Below are 16,808 nucleotides of genomic sequence, written 5' to 3'. Positions count from 1 at the left end.
TTGCTATAATTTCAAATCTCAATTTTTCGTCGCACCTGTACGATCAAGCGCAAGAGTTGATGCTGCTGATCCATTAGACGTGAGATGTCACGTAATTTACGACGTTGTCGCTCCAATTCATTGTTGATGAAATCATCGTTGTTCTCGAAAGAGATCGTATCTATTGAAGCTGTGGATAAAAGCGAAATATTTCGTTTACATATGTACATGTATTTCTCAGAGCATAAAAGAGTATAGCGGGTAGATAAGAGAAATTCTATGCCAGGTGGAGATTGTGGCGTGAAGGTCTGTCGTCAAATCAAAAAGTTTGCTGTACAAGTACTTTATTTGCATCGACCTGTTCATTGTCGTCGACGTCATCAAACGATAAGCCTAGAAACGTGCTGGTGGGGTCGGACCAAGGAGAGAGGAGCCAGTGTCATGCCTAGACTCATTACACGCAGGTCATATATTGTATATGTCGGGGTCTATTCCGAATAAGTAGGAGTTTAACCTGCTACAGTATCCAGAATTAAGCTGCGCAAGAGTCATTCTCGTTTCTCGCGGCAACTCGAGCTCTTCATTTGCATTGGGAGCGAGTCGGTGAAGGTGTTTATGGATGCACTGTGAATGGCGGTCAGTGCTTGTCGGAAGTTAGTTGGGTCCGAAGTCTAGTCGTGGTAGTTTATGAATGACCTCTTGTTGCTTCCAGGAGGCGGCTCCGCTTCAAGAAGGTGACTGCAGGGATGATTTCTGCGAAAGCACTCTAGCAGGAATGTCGGCTACTTGGAGAGGAGTTCATTATGCTCCTTAACTGGTAGCATACGTGCCTCACTATGCAGGTGTTCGATAGGATTCATCAAGAGGCATCCTGTCGTAGTCTGGAGGGCAGTCTGACAGGTCTGAAGCTTCCTCGTCTGTGTTACACTGCATCCAGACAACCATATTGGTGCGGCGTAGTTAAGGACTTGCCCGGCCGATTGCCTTGTTAATTGCCAACAACGTTTCTTTGTCCTTTCCCCATGTTCTGCCGGCTGGCGACTTGAGGATTTTGTTGCGGCTCTGTATTTTGACGATAATCGCGGTCATATGAGGAGTGAAGGAGCACACTACTATCAAAAGTTACACCTAAAATGTCCGTGCAGCGATGGAAGCGTGAAAGGCTGGAGAGATTGCCTTTGAACACATGCCATCGATTCCATGTGTTAGACAATAGTTAGGAACGGATCGGAAGGTTGCCGGAATTCAAATATATTTTGAAAGCCTATATAAATACTAGACATTTTATACTTCTTCCAGGAAAAGAGAGCTGGTTTCGAACTTGGATCATTTGCCATCTAAAGTATGTATATAACGTTCTTTGAGAAGGCAAATAAAAAGAAATAATCTTGTACTCTCGTAACCAGATAGATTTTTTCTTTATTCGACATTTTCAAGGCTATAACTCGAGCTTGTTTGGCAGCTCATGTCCCTCAAGGGTTTCAACCAGTTTCAAACTTGCTTCTAACAGCTGATAAAGTTAACGAGAATAGTTTTTGTGCCAGAAATATACAACGGGGTTCTAGGAAACTAGGAAAGATTTATGGTATACTAATTTCTGCTACAAATGTATCAGCTGCAGAGCTTTAATTGTTTGCGATCTTGAACGTGTTGCGTTTTAAGTCTTTAGCTTTGAATATTCATGTATAATTAAGGTAGGGTCCAACAACTACAGAGCTCGAGACAAGCTTTCTAATAGTTCCACTAATTGTCATATAGCGCTATTAGATGCCGTGTCCTTATTGTTTCTAAATTACATCTCTGTTTAAATGGCAGTTCATTGAGTCCTGATTTAAGTAGCGAGTCGCCAATCTAAGGTTATATTAAATACATATTTTTTAAGCTTTACATACTTACAATCTTCGCTAAAGGGATTTGAGAACCATTTGCGTAGAATAAAGTCAAGGAAACCGAGTTTGCACTTTGTGTTATTTGGATACTCTATCAACTCGACTTTGTCGCCTTTCGGTAGCCAACTTTGAGGTAATTTGCGCTCCAGTTCGGTATGCAAGACCACCTAAGGTACATTAATATGGTGAAAGATTAAATTTTAATTCAATATGAATCGTAGTTATAGGAAGGTCGCGACAATACCTGCATAGCCAAACGCTTGAGCTGGGCGTTGCGTCGTACAGACTCGATGTCCCCAACCGCCAAACCGATGAGTAGATTCATGAGTAGAATTGGCATGAGAATCATGAATACACCTGAAATGAAATTTGTATTAAGTGTTAGTGATCGCTTTATTTTGTACTTCACAATCGGAGAAAGTGAAGATTAGATTTGTGTCTGTTTTTCAAAGTTCTTTTTCTAAAGATCGTAAAACGGTCGATGTTCTCTTGTCAATTGAGGAAAATTGTCTTTACTTTGTCGAAGTGTTGGATTCTTTAAAGAATTTTTTGTATTTGCAGAAATTGTGAGTACTGTGGGACTTCAACAAAGGGTCTTGAGCGACTTGAACGAGAATTCTCAGTTCAAAAACTTCTAAACTATAAGTTCCTAGGTGTATTTACAGCATTTCTGTTGATCAATTCTGACATCTTCTGTTTGCCAAGAAAAAGCTGAAAATAAACGATGTCTTTGAAATCTCCCCTAACAGACAACACCGCCTTTTTTGGTGACTATCGGCCTTCGAAAGGGTTTGAACTGGTTCATCCTTTTTAGACCACGGCTTCTCGCGCTTTACATTCTCGTAAACAACCCACTTTTGTTGTTGTTGTTGTAGCGATAGAATTCCGCCGAGTTGACAGTGCTTGGTTGGATAAAACCGGTTACGTAGATCCGACAGTCGTGGGAACGGCAACCACTTTTGGCGCCGGAAAGAATGGGATTCAAATCGATATTGTGCGAACCAATTTTGGCATTGGCGTTCGGTCAATACATCTACACCCTACACATTACATAATATTCGCCTTGCTTGAACTATATTTTCACCCGTCTGTAAATATGAACGACCCAATAAATTATTAAATATGGGTTATGAAAGTCTGGACTTTACCAAACCTTATCAAAAAGTTCTATACCCTGAACGTACCGTTACATCTGTCTTCCTTGGACTTTATTCTTCAGTATTATTTCGCGGATTAGTAGTACAACTGAATTTTTTATTATAAAAGTTACTTACATAAAATGAGGAACGACGTTATTGGCACCTTCAATTGATCGCGGTAGTAGGTGTTAACATAGGTGCCCACAAAGTCCAGTTCGCCTAACATCATGGAGAAGGTGCGCAACAGCGACATCGGTATGTTCGAGAAGGACAAATGATTCGGTTGGGCATCGTTGATCTGTAAAACAGCATAGATCCCACACTACATACATATATGTAACATAAATACACAAACATATATACAGTTATAGAAAGTGCCAACAATGACTGATAAGTGATATTTACCTTCGATAAGAGAATGTAAAATGCCAAGCCGAAAGCGATGATCAGAATCGAAAAGACGATCAGCACCTTTATCAGAGTTTGCAGAATCTCCAAAAACATCACCACATAAATGCCGACCTGATGGGCGAAATTTATAAATATATATAAGTATATTATTTTCAATAACACTTATTGGAAATTACTTGATCGAAACGCTGGAGCATAAGCAATAGACGAAACCACGACAAGAATACCGCCACCGCCGCCGCTGAGTAATGTACGGTGGATATGTGTCCCTCGCAAAAGAAAACTGGCCATACCATGATCAATGCGGATATGTATAGAACCCATGATATTAAATTGTCGATCTCGAATATGTAGTGCAGCCGTTGTTGGTACATTTGGAGAAACTCACGCAGCGAATAGCCGCCAATATAAATGACAATTACGATGGCGCAAATGACCAAAGCAGTGGTATGTTGTAGGCGCTCATAAGACTCACCATATCTCATTCCAAACGATTCGCGCCCTCCACCGGCGGGGTTTTCAGGCCACTCATTGTTGCTGAGGTTCTTTTGGAGGCTGTGGGGGATGTAGGGATTTTGAAATTTAGTTATGAATTCTATTCCATTTTTTTATTTTAAATTATTTCGAGACTTGAGGGCCTTTTAACTTTTCTGTAGATACTCTCATGTTCCTTAAATATTCGGGTACCAAGCTCGAAGAAAAATATGTGAATCAAGGGCGAAGAAATGGTTAATAATTTCTTATTGGCAGGATTTTATCAAGCTTGGACGCTGAGTCCAGGGTTTATAGTAAGCTTCTGCTGCAGATAAACCAGCGGTTTTTATGAAATTATAGTGAACAGCGGGGATTTAGGTATGAAAATTGAAACAAATATGTTTTTAAGGTCGAGGGCGTTCATAATTAATCGATCTTGCGGATTGGGCTTCCGGTAATCGGTATGGTACTTGCCTTAATACTCTCATATTCTCTAAAACACGATTACCGAGGCTTTGTATTGACGGATTGTTTTTTACCGCAATGTTGAGGACTTCTAAATTCAGAAAAATGAGCTCCAAGCATTTTTTCGAAGATATTTGAGCCCTTGATTCGTTTCCGCTAATAATATTATTATTATTTTCAAAATGCCAAACGGGGTACTTAGTAAGAAAAGTTCACAACTTCGACAGATTCGGCCTTCGGAAGTTTGTTTTCGGAGTCGTTGTGCTGGAAGGTCTTTGCGAAGACCGGCGCTGAAGGAGGCCGAAGAGATGTTTATGATATTTCGGGACGTGGACTACGAGTTCCACGGTTTATCGTAAACTCAAACTGCAGATAGGCCATAGTTCCTTTATAGAAAACTCGTCAGTACGCGAGAGTTTGAGATTTAAAACTAACACAAATATGAATTTAAGTTGGAGAACGAACAGAATTTACCGATTTTTCAAGTAGATTTTCGGTAATCGATATAGGACGATTCATAAGGTTCATCAGTTAAAATTAATTTATAACAAACTGGTTTTCAGACCAAAAATATTTTGTTCCCAACCCACCCCGGTTCAATAAATAAATTTTTTTTCGAGGGTTTTCTCTTAAAATACCTTTTCTTCCTTAGATTCTGGACATTGCTGTTCCCTAGGCTTTTAATTCGATTCTCAGAGACTTGAATTTAAATATACTATTATATAAATGGTATTTATTAACTCACTCTAAATTGTCTTTGCTCTCCGATGCATTTGCATTATCCAACATGGACGCATTCAAAAATAACGGACGTATTTCGATGCCGTTCATCATCAGCGTGGAGAAAATCGTCACAAATAACAGGAAAATTGAGTAGATCAGCAAATTGACGAGATGAAAATATTTGCCGTAAGAATTCCATTTCATTTGTAGATATTTTTGACTCAACGGATGGGCGAGCAGCTCGACACGACCATGAGTGACCATCGTCTGGCAGGCACAAATTGAGTCACATGAAATACATATTTATTTTAGTACAAACATAATTTGAAGGTTTAACTTTCATAGACGGATTAAACGACAAGTGGAAAGCCATCTGCACAGACACAATTACAGTAAGGCTAAGCGGATAGTGAAGCGTAAGGCACAGGCAGAGATTATGGAAAATTGCAAAGAGTTAAGCAATGAAAAGTGAGATATTATGTAAATATACGTATATACATATGTATGGTATTTATTACTTACAATAAACATGCAAAAGGAGGTTATGATTTTCAGATTTTTGTTTGGTGCAATAGATAACAGTAAACTCAAAACATTCAAAAAGGCAGTGAATTAAGAAAATATAGATTAACGGTAACATGAAACGACATAAAATTATAATAGAACAAGAAAAAACGTTAATTTCTGGTGTACCGACGCTATAATACCCTTCACAGGTGCTTTTTTATAGCATAATATCCGTAGAATATAAAAAGATCAGCTTGAATGACAACTACAAAGTCTACCAATCGGGATGACTTGAGTTTGACCCGTTCCCACGACAGTCCGGTTTAAGTAACCGGAACAGACGCGGATTTTTATCCGGCCAAGAACTCTCAACTCGACATCATTCCTCGAAAATGCTTCAGGAAAGTTTTTTACCGCTACAACAACCACAACAACAACAACGTGATTTGGACAGCTCTTGGCAACTAAGTTTGTTTACGGATTTGTGTCAAATTTTGTTAGTGTGCTCAGAAAGGTTTGTCATTGCGTCAGGTCATGTTTTACTTTGGTACAGCGATTGGAAATCGTCTAAGGTTATTACGCAAATTCACGTTCATCGAGAAATAATCTTCTCAGAGAAGCCCCATTTTTGGCTTAATGTCTTCGTCAACAAACAAAATCTTCGCTATTCCGATGAGTCCAATCCTCAGGTGGTTCAGTAAACGCAATTGCATTCCCAAAAATTGACCGTTTAGTGCGGATTGTGGTATGTCCCATTAACGGACTTTATTCCTTTCGAAAAGAGGCAGCAAATGCTGTTACTATCAATAGTGAGCGTTATAACAGGATGTTGACCGAATTTTTTTTCCGGATTTTTAGAAAGTCAACGCGGTCGTGGTTCAACAAGACTCTGCGCCGCCTCGTATTTAACGTACCCTACTTTTTTAAAGAAAAAAGCTCAAAAGCTTCAAATTTAATGGAGATTGTTTATTATCACTCGAAAGAATATTCCTTGGCATTTATTTTTTGAAAATTATCTCTTTCAAATGTTGACCGCGGCCGCTTCTTAGCGATCTCGTCAGGGGATTTTTGTATTGGATGAAAGATGGTCCATCCGATGAGTCCAATTTTCAATAACTCGTTCGCCCATTCCGACTGGTAACTAGCGAATGACCCGCGTGATGTTTTGCTCCAACGCCCGAATCGAAGCGGAATTGTCCGCATAGGTTTTAGACTGTACATATCCCCACAGGAAAAAGTCAAACAATGTGATCTTGGTGGCCAATCGGCCAGCCGGCAAAAAAAGTCAACTTATCTGCTCACCGAAGTGTTCTCTTAATAAATCCATTGATTGATGCGATGCTTGTGAAGTGGCTCCATCTTGTTGAAACCAAATGTTGCCGAGATCACGAACTTCAATTTCAGGCATCAAATAGTCGGTAATCATGGCACGATAGCGGTCGCCATTAAAGGTATTTTGTGCGCTTTCAATTTAAGATTTCGCCGTAAATGCCCCCAGTCTTTCCTGCGTCAGTCTGAGTTCAAGGTATAGATATATTTCCAACCTCGGATAATCAGCCTTTCGTATATGTATGTATGTAAATAGATCAACTCACATTGATAATCGAAAAATTGATTGACAATCTCCGAAAACTGACTTTAGAATTTTTAGTTTGTTCAGATTTTAAGAATATAAGACTATATACAACAACACAAATATATACATTGTTAGACATATTATTTGCGAAAACAGTTTAGAGACGAGACATTTTATATCTTACAAACGGACACAGTAGATAGCAAGTGAGAGTTAATGACACTTTTTAGAGACTTCCAATTGGTTTCTTTTAAAAAATTATTCAATATATTTGGACTTTGCTTAAGGCAATACATAAATTAGATGATAATTTACTTCACATAAAACGACTCACATTTATGGTGAGCAATGGTTCGGGTCTCCAAGTGGGATCATTAAGCATCAGACGCTTCTTAGCAATCTCGTCAGGGGATTTTTGTATTGGATGAAAAGAATACTTTATCTGCAAACAGAATTGATTTCTTTATTTTTAATTGTGAATATTTTCATGTTTTGTGGATAACCTTGTGGCAGTGAAGAATGCTGAAAGTTGCCTAGGTAAATATATATTTAATCTAATTGTGCGGAATTTTATATATCAGACTCGTTAGATGAGTCAGCGTTTGTTACGCGATAATGATTCAATTATAGGCGATACTAACGTATTGACTAACGTTCGCTTAAGCGAGCTTTTAAACAAAAAACAAGCCAAATTCAGAACTACCCTAAACATAGGTTAGAATTGTTTAGCAACAATGTTTTCCATAACTTTCAATACTTTGTGAGTTTCTTAATTTTGTTGTGGTCGTGTTAGAATGCGATCTAGACTTTACTATAAAAGAAAAAAATCATTCTATCAATTTTATCCTGTTGTTATCAGAAAATGTGTCTCAAAATTTTCGTACAACCCAATTATTGTTTTTTAAGAGCTGTAAGACTTTTATACTTTTAAATATACATTATTTTCTGGGTACTCTATATATTTTGTAGTAGAAAAGTTTACATATGTACATCTCCGTTGTGGAAAAAAATTTGTTTCTACTGACTTAGCAACAGCTCTCATTTAAATACCATAGATATTTTTTAGGAGTTACTCAGACAAATCTCATTAGAAATGATTGGAAATCATCGAGGTCGTTTTTGGAAAAGATTCAAGTCTTTTGATACAATTCTAACACTGATGCTCTTGATGCTCAAAACATTAACCAAAAGGTGTTGAGTCGATCCATAGATGATGTTGAGACTCGCTGCTATCTCTCTGTAGCCAACTCGAATTTTTAGAATATTGTCCTACATTTTCAAGTTGATCCGAGTGATAGTTTCGTAGTACAGCCTTGAGAACTTGTGCGCTCGAGTTTAGCTGGGCTAAGGGCGCAGTTTTTAAACGCGTTCTTCTCGAAATTTTGTTTTTGAAGTCAGTTGGCAAGATTTCTCGAGAACTACTCAACCGATCTTCATCAAATATTTAAACAGATCTTTGAGATATAATTCTTAAAGACTTGGACGAATGATTTTTTTCGATTACAACTATTTGAAAAAATGGCGAAATTTTAATTTTTTTTGAAAAATGACTGCCAAAAATACAATTTTTTAGTTTTTTTCCTTCGTTCAAGTTCTAAGTTACGGTGTTAGCTAAAGCACACTTTAGATGATCCTGTAAGGAGTAATCCTGCCAACGCGGGCTCATCTTTTTTCCGAGGGGGCGCCGGAAATGGCGTCACAATGTCTGAGTTTAAAATATTTTTTCCAAAAATGTCAGAATTTGTTTGATAATAGTGTATGTAACAATAAAAAATTCTAATAAAATATTTAATTTTTTACATGAGACAAAAATTTTTGAAAAAGGCTTTTTTACCCGAAGAAATCCTGGGGTTACCCTTAAATGAACCAGTCCGGGTCATTTTTGATCAGATGTTATATATTGTTATATGTTCACCTATATGTAAGAAGCCCGACTTTTGACTCCTATTTGGCGCTGACGAGGAAGTCTTATGTATGTGTACACTTATCAGGCCGTTTAGTACCGTTTTGCTAAGAGCTAATACTAAATACACTAAACACATACAAATTAAAGAAAAAATACTAAGTAAACTAGCTACGCTATGTGTGTAAGATTGTAATCATGCGCTAGTAATTATTTAAAAAGCCAAGCATTCCATAAGAAATATCGTAAGAGGCAGGCAGGCAGGCAGTAAATCATAAAGAGACAGAGAGATATAGAGAGGGAGAAGGAATGTGGGCAAATATTTATAAACTAACGGCAATAAAAGAAGTCACAGGCAAGTACTTTTGCTTATAGATAGAAGTGAAAGACATAGAGGCAGGCGGGTAGTCAGGCAGTTAACGGAATAAATATGAAGTCGATGACACATGCTCTGCTTACATTTAACGCCGGCAATGGTGTCAAATTCGAATGAGCTATCGTTTCGTCGGTTTTCTCATCCAATTTATCAAACATGAAAGGACATTGCAGATAGGAAAACGAATATTTTATCTGCAGTTGAAGATGAAGTGTTAATAATTTTATGCATTTTACCGCTCACAAATACTCATTTGTATATAATTGCAATTAATTAAAGACAACTTATTATAGGAACTATCATATACGAACTCTCGAACTTGTGAGACAAGCGCAGACTGAGAGGGAGTGTTGACGACCTAAACTACTGAAACCGTACTTACGTAGTAACTCTTGGAATCACGCTTGCAGTTCGCCTTTGTTATGCACTTATCCAGCACAGCCTCGAACACTTTTGGCATCGACGCGATTAGTGCCAGTATAACACAGGGATACTTGTCGGAGCGCAATGCCATCACCTCATTGGCGCGATTCTCATGTGTTACCATAGCCAATGCCGATTCGGGATATTTGTAATAGATGGCATAATCGATGGCGCTCATATCGATGTTGTTGTAGAAGAGTTTACAGCCCATTGAGAGTAGCACGGAGATGGCGTGCGGTTTATTCTCCATTGTGGCCAAGTGAAGTGCGGTATTCTGCGGAAGAAAGTTGAAGGCGTATTGGGTATAATGATTGTTACATTTTTTCGAAGCTCTGAAATCAATTTTTAATGAATCTAATGCATGTAAATCATACTCACGCCTTCCTTGTCGACCTGATCGAGCAGATGTGAATGCACCGAATGCAACAATTCAATCGTCTGTATGTAACCGGACATCGCGGCCAAATGCAAAGGATTGCGTCCATTATGATCGCGATGCAAGAGCGCACCCCGATTTAACAGCAACTGCACCACACGCGTATGACCCTGCTGTGAGGCGATATGTAACGGTGTCAAACCCTCGCCATCACTTTCGTTGATAATAAAGGAACCCTTCTCCGAATCAAGTAACTGTTTGACGGTATTAAAACGTCCATAACGTGCGGCAAAATGCAAAGGACTCTCGTTGTTGTTATTCTTGAGATTAATGCAAGCCCCGAGACGTATTAGATTCTCCAGCGAACGTATGTGCCCGTCACGACTGGCATAGTGTAATGGTGAACAGCCTGAGGCATCTTTTTCGTTGAGCAGCTGCACAAGTTGAGAATGTGATTGGGTCTTGTTCACTTCCTCGGCGAACTCTGGCAGGCGGCCACCATTCATGATCACAAAGTGCAAGACATTGCGTGAAGATGCATCCTTGACATTAATACCAGCGCCGAGACGTATTAGCAGATGTACAGTTTTCCAGCCGCTGCGCGATGCGGCGAGCAAAATCGGTGAGCGATGTTCTTTGTCGAGCGCATTAATGTCAGCGCCCTCCTTCACCAAGTATTCGACAATATCTGGGTGATCAAACATGGCAGCGCAGTGCAGCGGAGTCATTTTCTGAGCGTCAGTGCAGCTGAGGCAAGTGACCTTCTCCGACGGTTGCATGCTGAACATAAGTTTGACGATCTCGATGGCACCCTGTATGAGAGAGAAGCAACGTAAATATATACATAGTATATCATAGAAGGAGGATGTTATATGATTTCTAGTTTTATTTTGATCAAATAGATTTAATTATAAATTTAAACAACAGCTTGAATAATTCTCGAATACCGAAACGGGAGAAAAGCTAAAATTTAATATAAGGTTTGTCCCGAGTTATGACTAGGTTTCACATTAAATAAGAAAACAGAAATGTTAAGCATTATTTGAATAAGATTCTTCAGCATTTAAACCAACTCACGTGTCGTTCCCTGATGTCATGATATAAAAGATACATAACCCTTTACTGTATATTGAAATGAGATGTTAGTTTTAGTTAATAGATATGTGCTATATATCTGACTGCTTCCGTTCCGAAGACAGTTGAGTATGTGGAATTAGGTGTATGGATCACAAAGAACAACGACTGCCAACACCTCAGTATTTCGGAAAACTTCTAAGTATCTTCCATAATCGATACAGTGGCAAAGACTTCAATAAACGTCCGGAAACTAAGGAAAGTCTATACTAAATATCGGTTCACAAAGAAGTGATGAAATTATTGTGAGTTTGTGGAAAGTTCGCCTTCGCTGTTAGAGATAGTATTTATGGTATTTATTCGGGAATCGGATACCAGGATCAACTTCGGACTGAGCAGACAAGTGAGAAGTAAAGTCCTCTCTCGACGACAAAGACCAAACTCTACAAGCTACTCATCTATATGGTGCAGAGGCATGGACGATGACAATATTTGATTAGTCAGAGATCTATAACCGCGTAAGCGGTGTCTACGCGAATAAAGAAGAAGCAGTTATAGTCTTCCGAAAAGGTGCAATGGGTGCGTTGACCGTTTACTAAAATGATTAGTTAAATTTTTCTCAGACAAGATCAGATAAAAAACCTTGGGGCTAAATTCCTCATTGGTGCTAATACCGTGCCACCCGAGACTTCGAAATTCGTTCTCACGACAGTCGGATCTAAGTGGTAGGAAACGACGCGGATTTTTATCCGGCCAAGGATTGTCAACTCGGCAGCATGCCTCGAAATTACTTCAGAAATATTTTCTGCCGCTACAACAATAACTTTTTGGAAAAAAAATCAGTAATTGTCATTAATTTGTAGTTTTGTTGTCAGATGTTACAAGTTTTTTTAAAAAAACTAACAAACTAAAATGAATGATAAAATGCAGCAACAAAACAAAGAAATGGGAATGGGAAAAATTTTGAAAATAGGGTTGCCATATTTCAAAAATTAAAATAAAGAAATTATATATATTATAAAAAAATGCGACAATGCGAAAAATTTTCAGTGGAGAATTTTCTTGTAAACAAGGTTGCCATATTTTTTAAAAATTTAATGCTGCTAAAATTGTTAATAATAAATTAGTTATTGTAAAACGAGTGTCAAATAACTGCTATTTCAGAAATGTTTGTTACAAATTTTTTCTATGGAAATAGCACATCCAGAGAAGTTTTATTTCTGAAGCGCGTGTTTTACGCCCACAATTTATTTTATTTTCCACGAACGCAGTGCCGTCTTCAACTACCAAATTTCAAATGACAGAATTTGAGGTTATGTAAATACATTTATGGCTCTAATAAGTAACCTCGTATTTGTTTGATGTTTAACCTGGCATATTGCAAATTTGTTCTACGAATTTTCTATTTCTAAAATATTGTATTCAGTTAATATGTATGTATATATTAAATTTAAAAGAAAATATATTTTTTTCAAACAACCAATGCAAAAAAGACGTCTATAGCAGTCGGCCACCTCTGACTACCAAGCGATGTTGCTGACTTTAAGTCTCTTCGAAAAAATTTCTTTCACCTCTCTCAGCTTCATTGAACTGCAAGGTGGCTATTTGTAGCGAATATTGCAAATATGCTACTCATATACGAGTATACGCGTGTCTGTATGTGTGTTTAGGTTATTGTCTATGTTTGCATAGCAATTCGCGCCATTTTGTTTAGCAATACATGTGCGCACAGCTTAGTGTGTTGCTAACGTAGCAGAAAATAAGCGCAATGCTTGACGGATGATTCAGCAGATTGCTTTGCCGCCAGTTCGCACACATTGCAAAGTTGTTGTTGTCATGTATTTTGTGTCAGTTATTAATGTAAACAAAAAAAAAATTCCTATGCTAATTTGAACAACATTCCTTGATGTTTGTATGCTTGTTATGCGCATGTAACTATGTGCCCTTATGTAAGCAAGAGTAATGTGAAAGTCATTCTCGAGGTACCTTAGTCTACCTATGTACATATTTACCAGTAGCAAACAGTACTCGCGACCGTGAAATTTTTGTGTTTATATAATTTTTTTTTTGTGCAACCACTTAGAAGCTTGCGAACAAGTGGCCAGATGTAAACAATACCCTAAAAAGCCTTCTTAGAAAATTACCGGCAGCAAGTAAAGGAGAAACCAATAACTGCATGTGCCCAAATAAATACGAGTTATTATTTGACTTCTCGACTAATTAAATTGTCGAGATACTAGAGCCTTGTAGCTTTGTGTTATCGTAAATATATTCATTATACATTTTTAATTAATAAAATAACGCAGTTGGTTTTTTTACGTGCTTCCTTTAATACAGAACGAAATAAATATGTCTTGAAACTTAAAACTCTAATTTCTCCAATGCTGAGCAGACTATCATCTTTTACCAACACATCCTGTCACCAAAAACCATCAAAGATGGGGAGAACGAACTAGCAAAAATATTACCAAAAAATTTCACCACGTTGAGACTTATCGACATTAGCATATGGTCTTAACATTTTGCCATTTCAAAGAACCAAACCTTAATCTGTAACATATTTCCTGCTGAAGTTTTTATCGATATTGACACTAGAGAACGGAGTATTTTTAAAACTTTTGCCGACAGCTGTCATCCATTTCTGTTGTGTGCATTGATATTGCCAGAAAAATGGAGGGCTCTTAAATTCCGTAGCCATCGCCGAATGACTGACGACTTTTTATAGGAGGTTCAAAGAAAATTCTTGCGCAAAGCTTATATTATTTTGCAGTTCCGATCTGGGGTCTACTATAGGTCTTAAAGGCAGTTTTTATGCTTTAAGCCTCTACCATCTAACGAGAAGTACAGGAAAAAAGATGTTTTTTACGATATGAAGTACAAAAAACAACGATATGAACCAAATTGACATTTGTATTAGATTCCTGAGGGATCATGTAAAGTAATAGTCTGTCATAGGGGAAGTTTCTTAAAATGGTTCTTATGTTTTTTAAAATGGTTCTTATGAAAGAAATTAGACGATTTGGCTTAAACTACCACAACAATCATTTCATTAAGCTTCCTCCCTATAGAGCCTCTCTGTAGTAAATGGTATCCAGAAGTTGATGGATCGTGTGTAGGTATTGCTATATGAGGTCTTTTTAAGCCAGAATGATTGGCTTGATATCCCAACGAGATGTTCATCAAGTTTTGAGAAGCCTTGATATTTTTTAATAACCACTTTACCTCTATAGATATCTTACGCTTCTTTATAGATCAGCAAGATTTGTGAATTAATTTTTAAGTGGATATAGCTTTGATGTCGCTGATTTGAAGGGAATTGCCACGAGAATCATTCGCTATAAGCAGGAAGAGGGAGTAAATACTTAGTGCCAAGCCTCGATTATATAGTAGATAGAGCATAACAACCTCTCAACCAGCGAGCCATTATCGATTTGTGTGGCTTTTTGATGTCCTGATGCAACACAATTCCTCTCCTATTGGCAGTTTCTGGGCAATCGTTTTCTTGAAACGGTTCAGTTGTTGATAGTTCAGGTTCGAAATAAGAGTTTGGCCGTAGGGGAGTAGTTCATAGTACATGAATCTTTGTGAACCCTAGAAAACACACAATAAACCTTACTGATCGTGAACCCTGGCTTGGCTACAGTCTGTGCCGGCTCACAGCGATTCAATCGCAATCATTTTTGGTGCTCCTAAGCAATCGAAACTGTGGTTAGATAGTGGTAGAACTTGACAACTGGCCTTCTGCGGCGTGGTACATCATTGACAACAAAATACTCAGACCGAAATGGTCGTCGTTTATCACAATTGCAAGTGATTGGTTGTGGAAGAACAGTAAAATCTGGCGTGTTTTCTCTTTGCTTTTGTCATGTGCTAAACCAATGCTGAGTAAATCAATCACAAAACTGTCTGAAAGTACGATATCTTATCTTTCCAACGTCATATATGGCAGTGTAACCCGTTCGCACTCATACAACGCGAGATAAAGATGACTAAAGTCATCTCATGGAAAAATAGTGGATTTCTTTTGACAAGACCTTATATGAATACCTATGTATAAATGAATTTATATACTTAAATACCCTTATAAAGTGAGAGGATGAAATCATACCGCTGACTTGAAGGTCTATCACAAAAATCGATTGAGGTTATGTTAGTTTGCGGAAAATTTTACTGTTGTTTTGGTGTTTGAAATTATGTTTTGAAAAAAAAAAACAGGGCTATGACAGCCTTTGGTTCCATTGATTTGAGAGCCTGTGTAGATTCTGGGATTTTCACAACATTTTTTGGTACTTAGGGGTTTCTTCGAGGTTTTTTCAATAATTTGGTGTACTTCGAGGGAAGTTCTTTATGCTCAGTCGGCAGACTGAAATCACACACACTCACCTGTGCGCAAGCCAAATGCACTGGCGTCGAGCGATCATGTTGCTGCTTAGAAATTTTAGCGCCTGATTTCAGGCAGAGCTCCACCGCCTTGATATCGCCGCCATGCACAGCCGAGTGTAGCGGCACATTGCCCTCAGAGTCGAAGAAGGACATCATTTCCTCGCGCAGACGGCCGCGTTGCTCGCCCCACTGTTGAGAAAAAATTATAATGATTAATGTTTACAGGGATATTGATATGTACAGAAACGGTTGTGGGTAGTTAGATATGTATGCATGTATGTAGTTGTGGTATCTAAGCATTTTTTTACTGTTGTTGTTTGTTCTTCAAAGAATTATGCACATGAAATGATAAGAAATAACATTTGACACTTGATTGGGTTTTCATTTAGCGAATATTTATGTTGTTGCTGCTGATAAAGTACTGGATAATATGAAAATTACTAAGAAACGATATAGAGACAAATTTTATACGAACAAATACTGAAATTTCGTAAAGATATCCGGTCAAAGAAAAAAATTTCTCCAAGAGCTCTAGTGGTCCAATTTCAGCAGTTCTGATAAATTAGTAGATTTTTGGGGACATGAACGAACGAAACTTCAAATAACTATCTCAAAACTGACTGACTTTGCGTATATGCAGACAGACATGGGTAAATCGACTCGGTTTATCGTTCAGATCATTCAAGGGGTCGATTGAAAAGTCACCGTACACACATTTTTTGGTAAACTTCATTTTGTTTTATTCAACATACCTCCCTTCAAGGCTCATAGACTGATTATAGTGACTCTACAACTTTTCGATACAATTTTTGTATTTGGATTTGTTCTTTGCTTCAAAATAGGCCTCAGTTTTGGAGATCACCTCTCCAATCGACGAGAATTTCTTTCCTGCGAGCATTGTTTTCAGATCTGAGAACATGAAATAGTCGCTGGGTCCAGATCTGGAGAATACATTGCGTGCGAAAGCAATTCGAAGCCCTTTTCTTGGATTTAAAAATTATTAATTTTAATAGTAATGGCTATTTCTTTTGATTTAGCTCCACCCAAGACTCGTTGCGGTAACCATCGCTAATCGTTGGAACTTACTTAATCTAAAATCAATCGGACAAA

General features: G+C 38.0%; 1 protein-coding gene across 4 annotated transcripts in view; it reads right to left on the bottom strand.

Annotated features, from left to right (window-relative positions):
- The window catches only part of LOC120778162 (transient receptor potential cation channel subfamily A member 1), a 49,021-nt gene that overhangs the window by 1,918 nt on the left and 30,295 nt on the right, over positions 1-16,808 (bottom strand). For 2 of the 4 annotated variants that reach the window (XM_040109890.1, XM_040109893.1), the window contains 11 exons: positions 15,699-15,887; positions 10,244-11,053; positions 9,825-10,139; positions 9,526-9,636; positions 5,103-5,347; positions 3,595-3,973; positions 3,413-3,529; positions 3,143-3,305; positions 2,113-2,225; positions 1,876-2,035; positions 36-169 (listed from right to left, as the gene is read on the bottom strand). In XM_040109890.1, the coding sequence (XP_039965824.1) occupies positions 36-169; positions 1,876-2,035; positions 2,113-2,225; positions 3,143-3,305; positions 3,413-3,529; positions 3,595-3,973; positions 5,103-5,347; positions 9,526-9,636; positions 9,825-10,139; positions 10,244-11,053; positions 15,699-15,887 (2,736 nt within the window). Of the gene's footprint in view, positions 1-35; positions 170-1,875; positions 2,036-2,112; positions 2,226-3,142; positions 3,330-3,412; positions 3,530-3,594; positions 3,974-5,102; positions 5,348-7,497; positions 7,606-9,525; positions 9,637-9,824; positions 10,140-10,243; positions 11,054-15,698; positions 15,888-16,808 lie in introns of all 4 variants that reach the window. The other 2 variants (XM_040109892.1, XM_040109891.1) reach the window with 2 other exon arrangements.

Source organism: Bactrocera tryoni, chromosome 5 (genome assembly GCF_016617805.1).
Source record: "Bactrocera tryoni isolate S06 chromosome 5, CSIRO_BtryS06_freeze2, whole genome shotgun sequence".
Taxonomy (NCBI): Eukaryota; Metazoa; Arthropoda; class Insecta; order Diptera; family Tephritidae; genus Bactrocera; species Bactrocera tryoni.
Note: the sequence above shows the minus strand (reverse complement) of the source record. Positions and strands in the feature narration are given on the sequence as shown.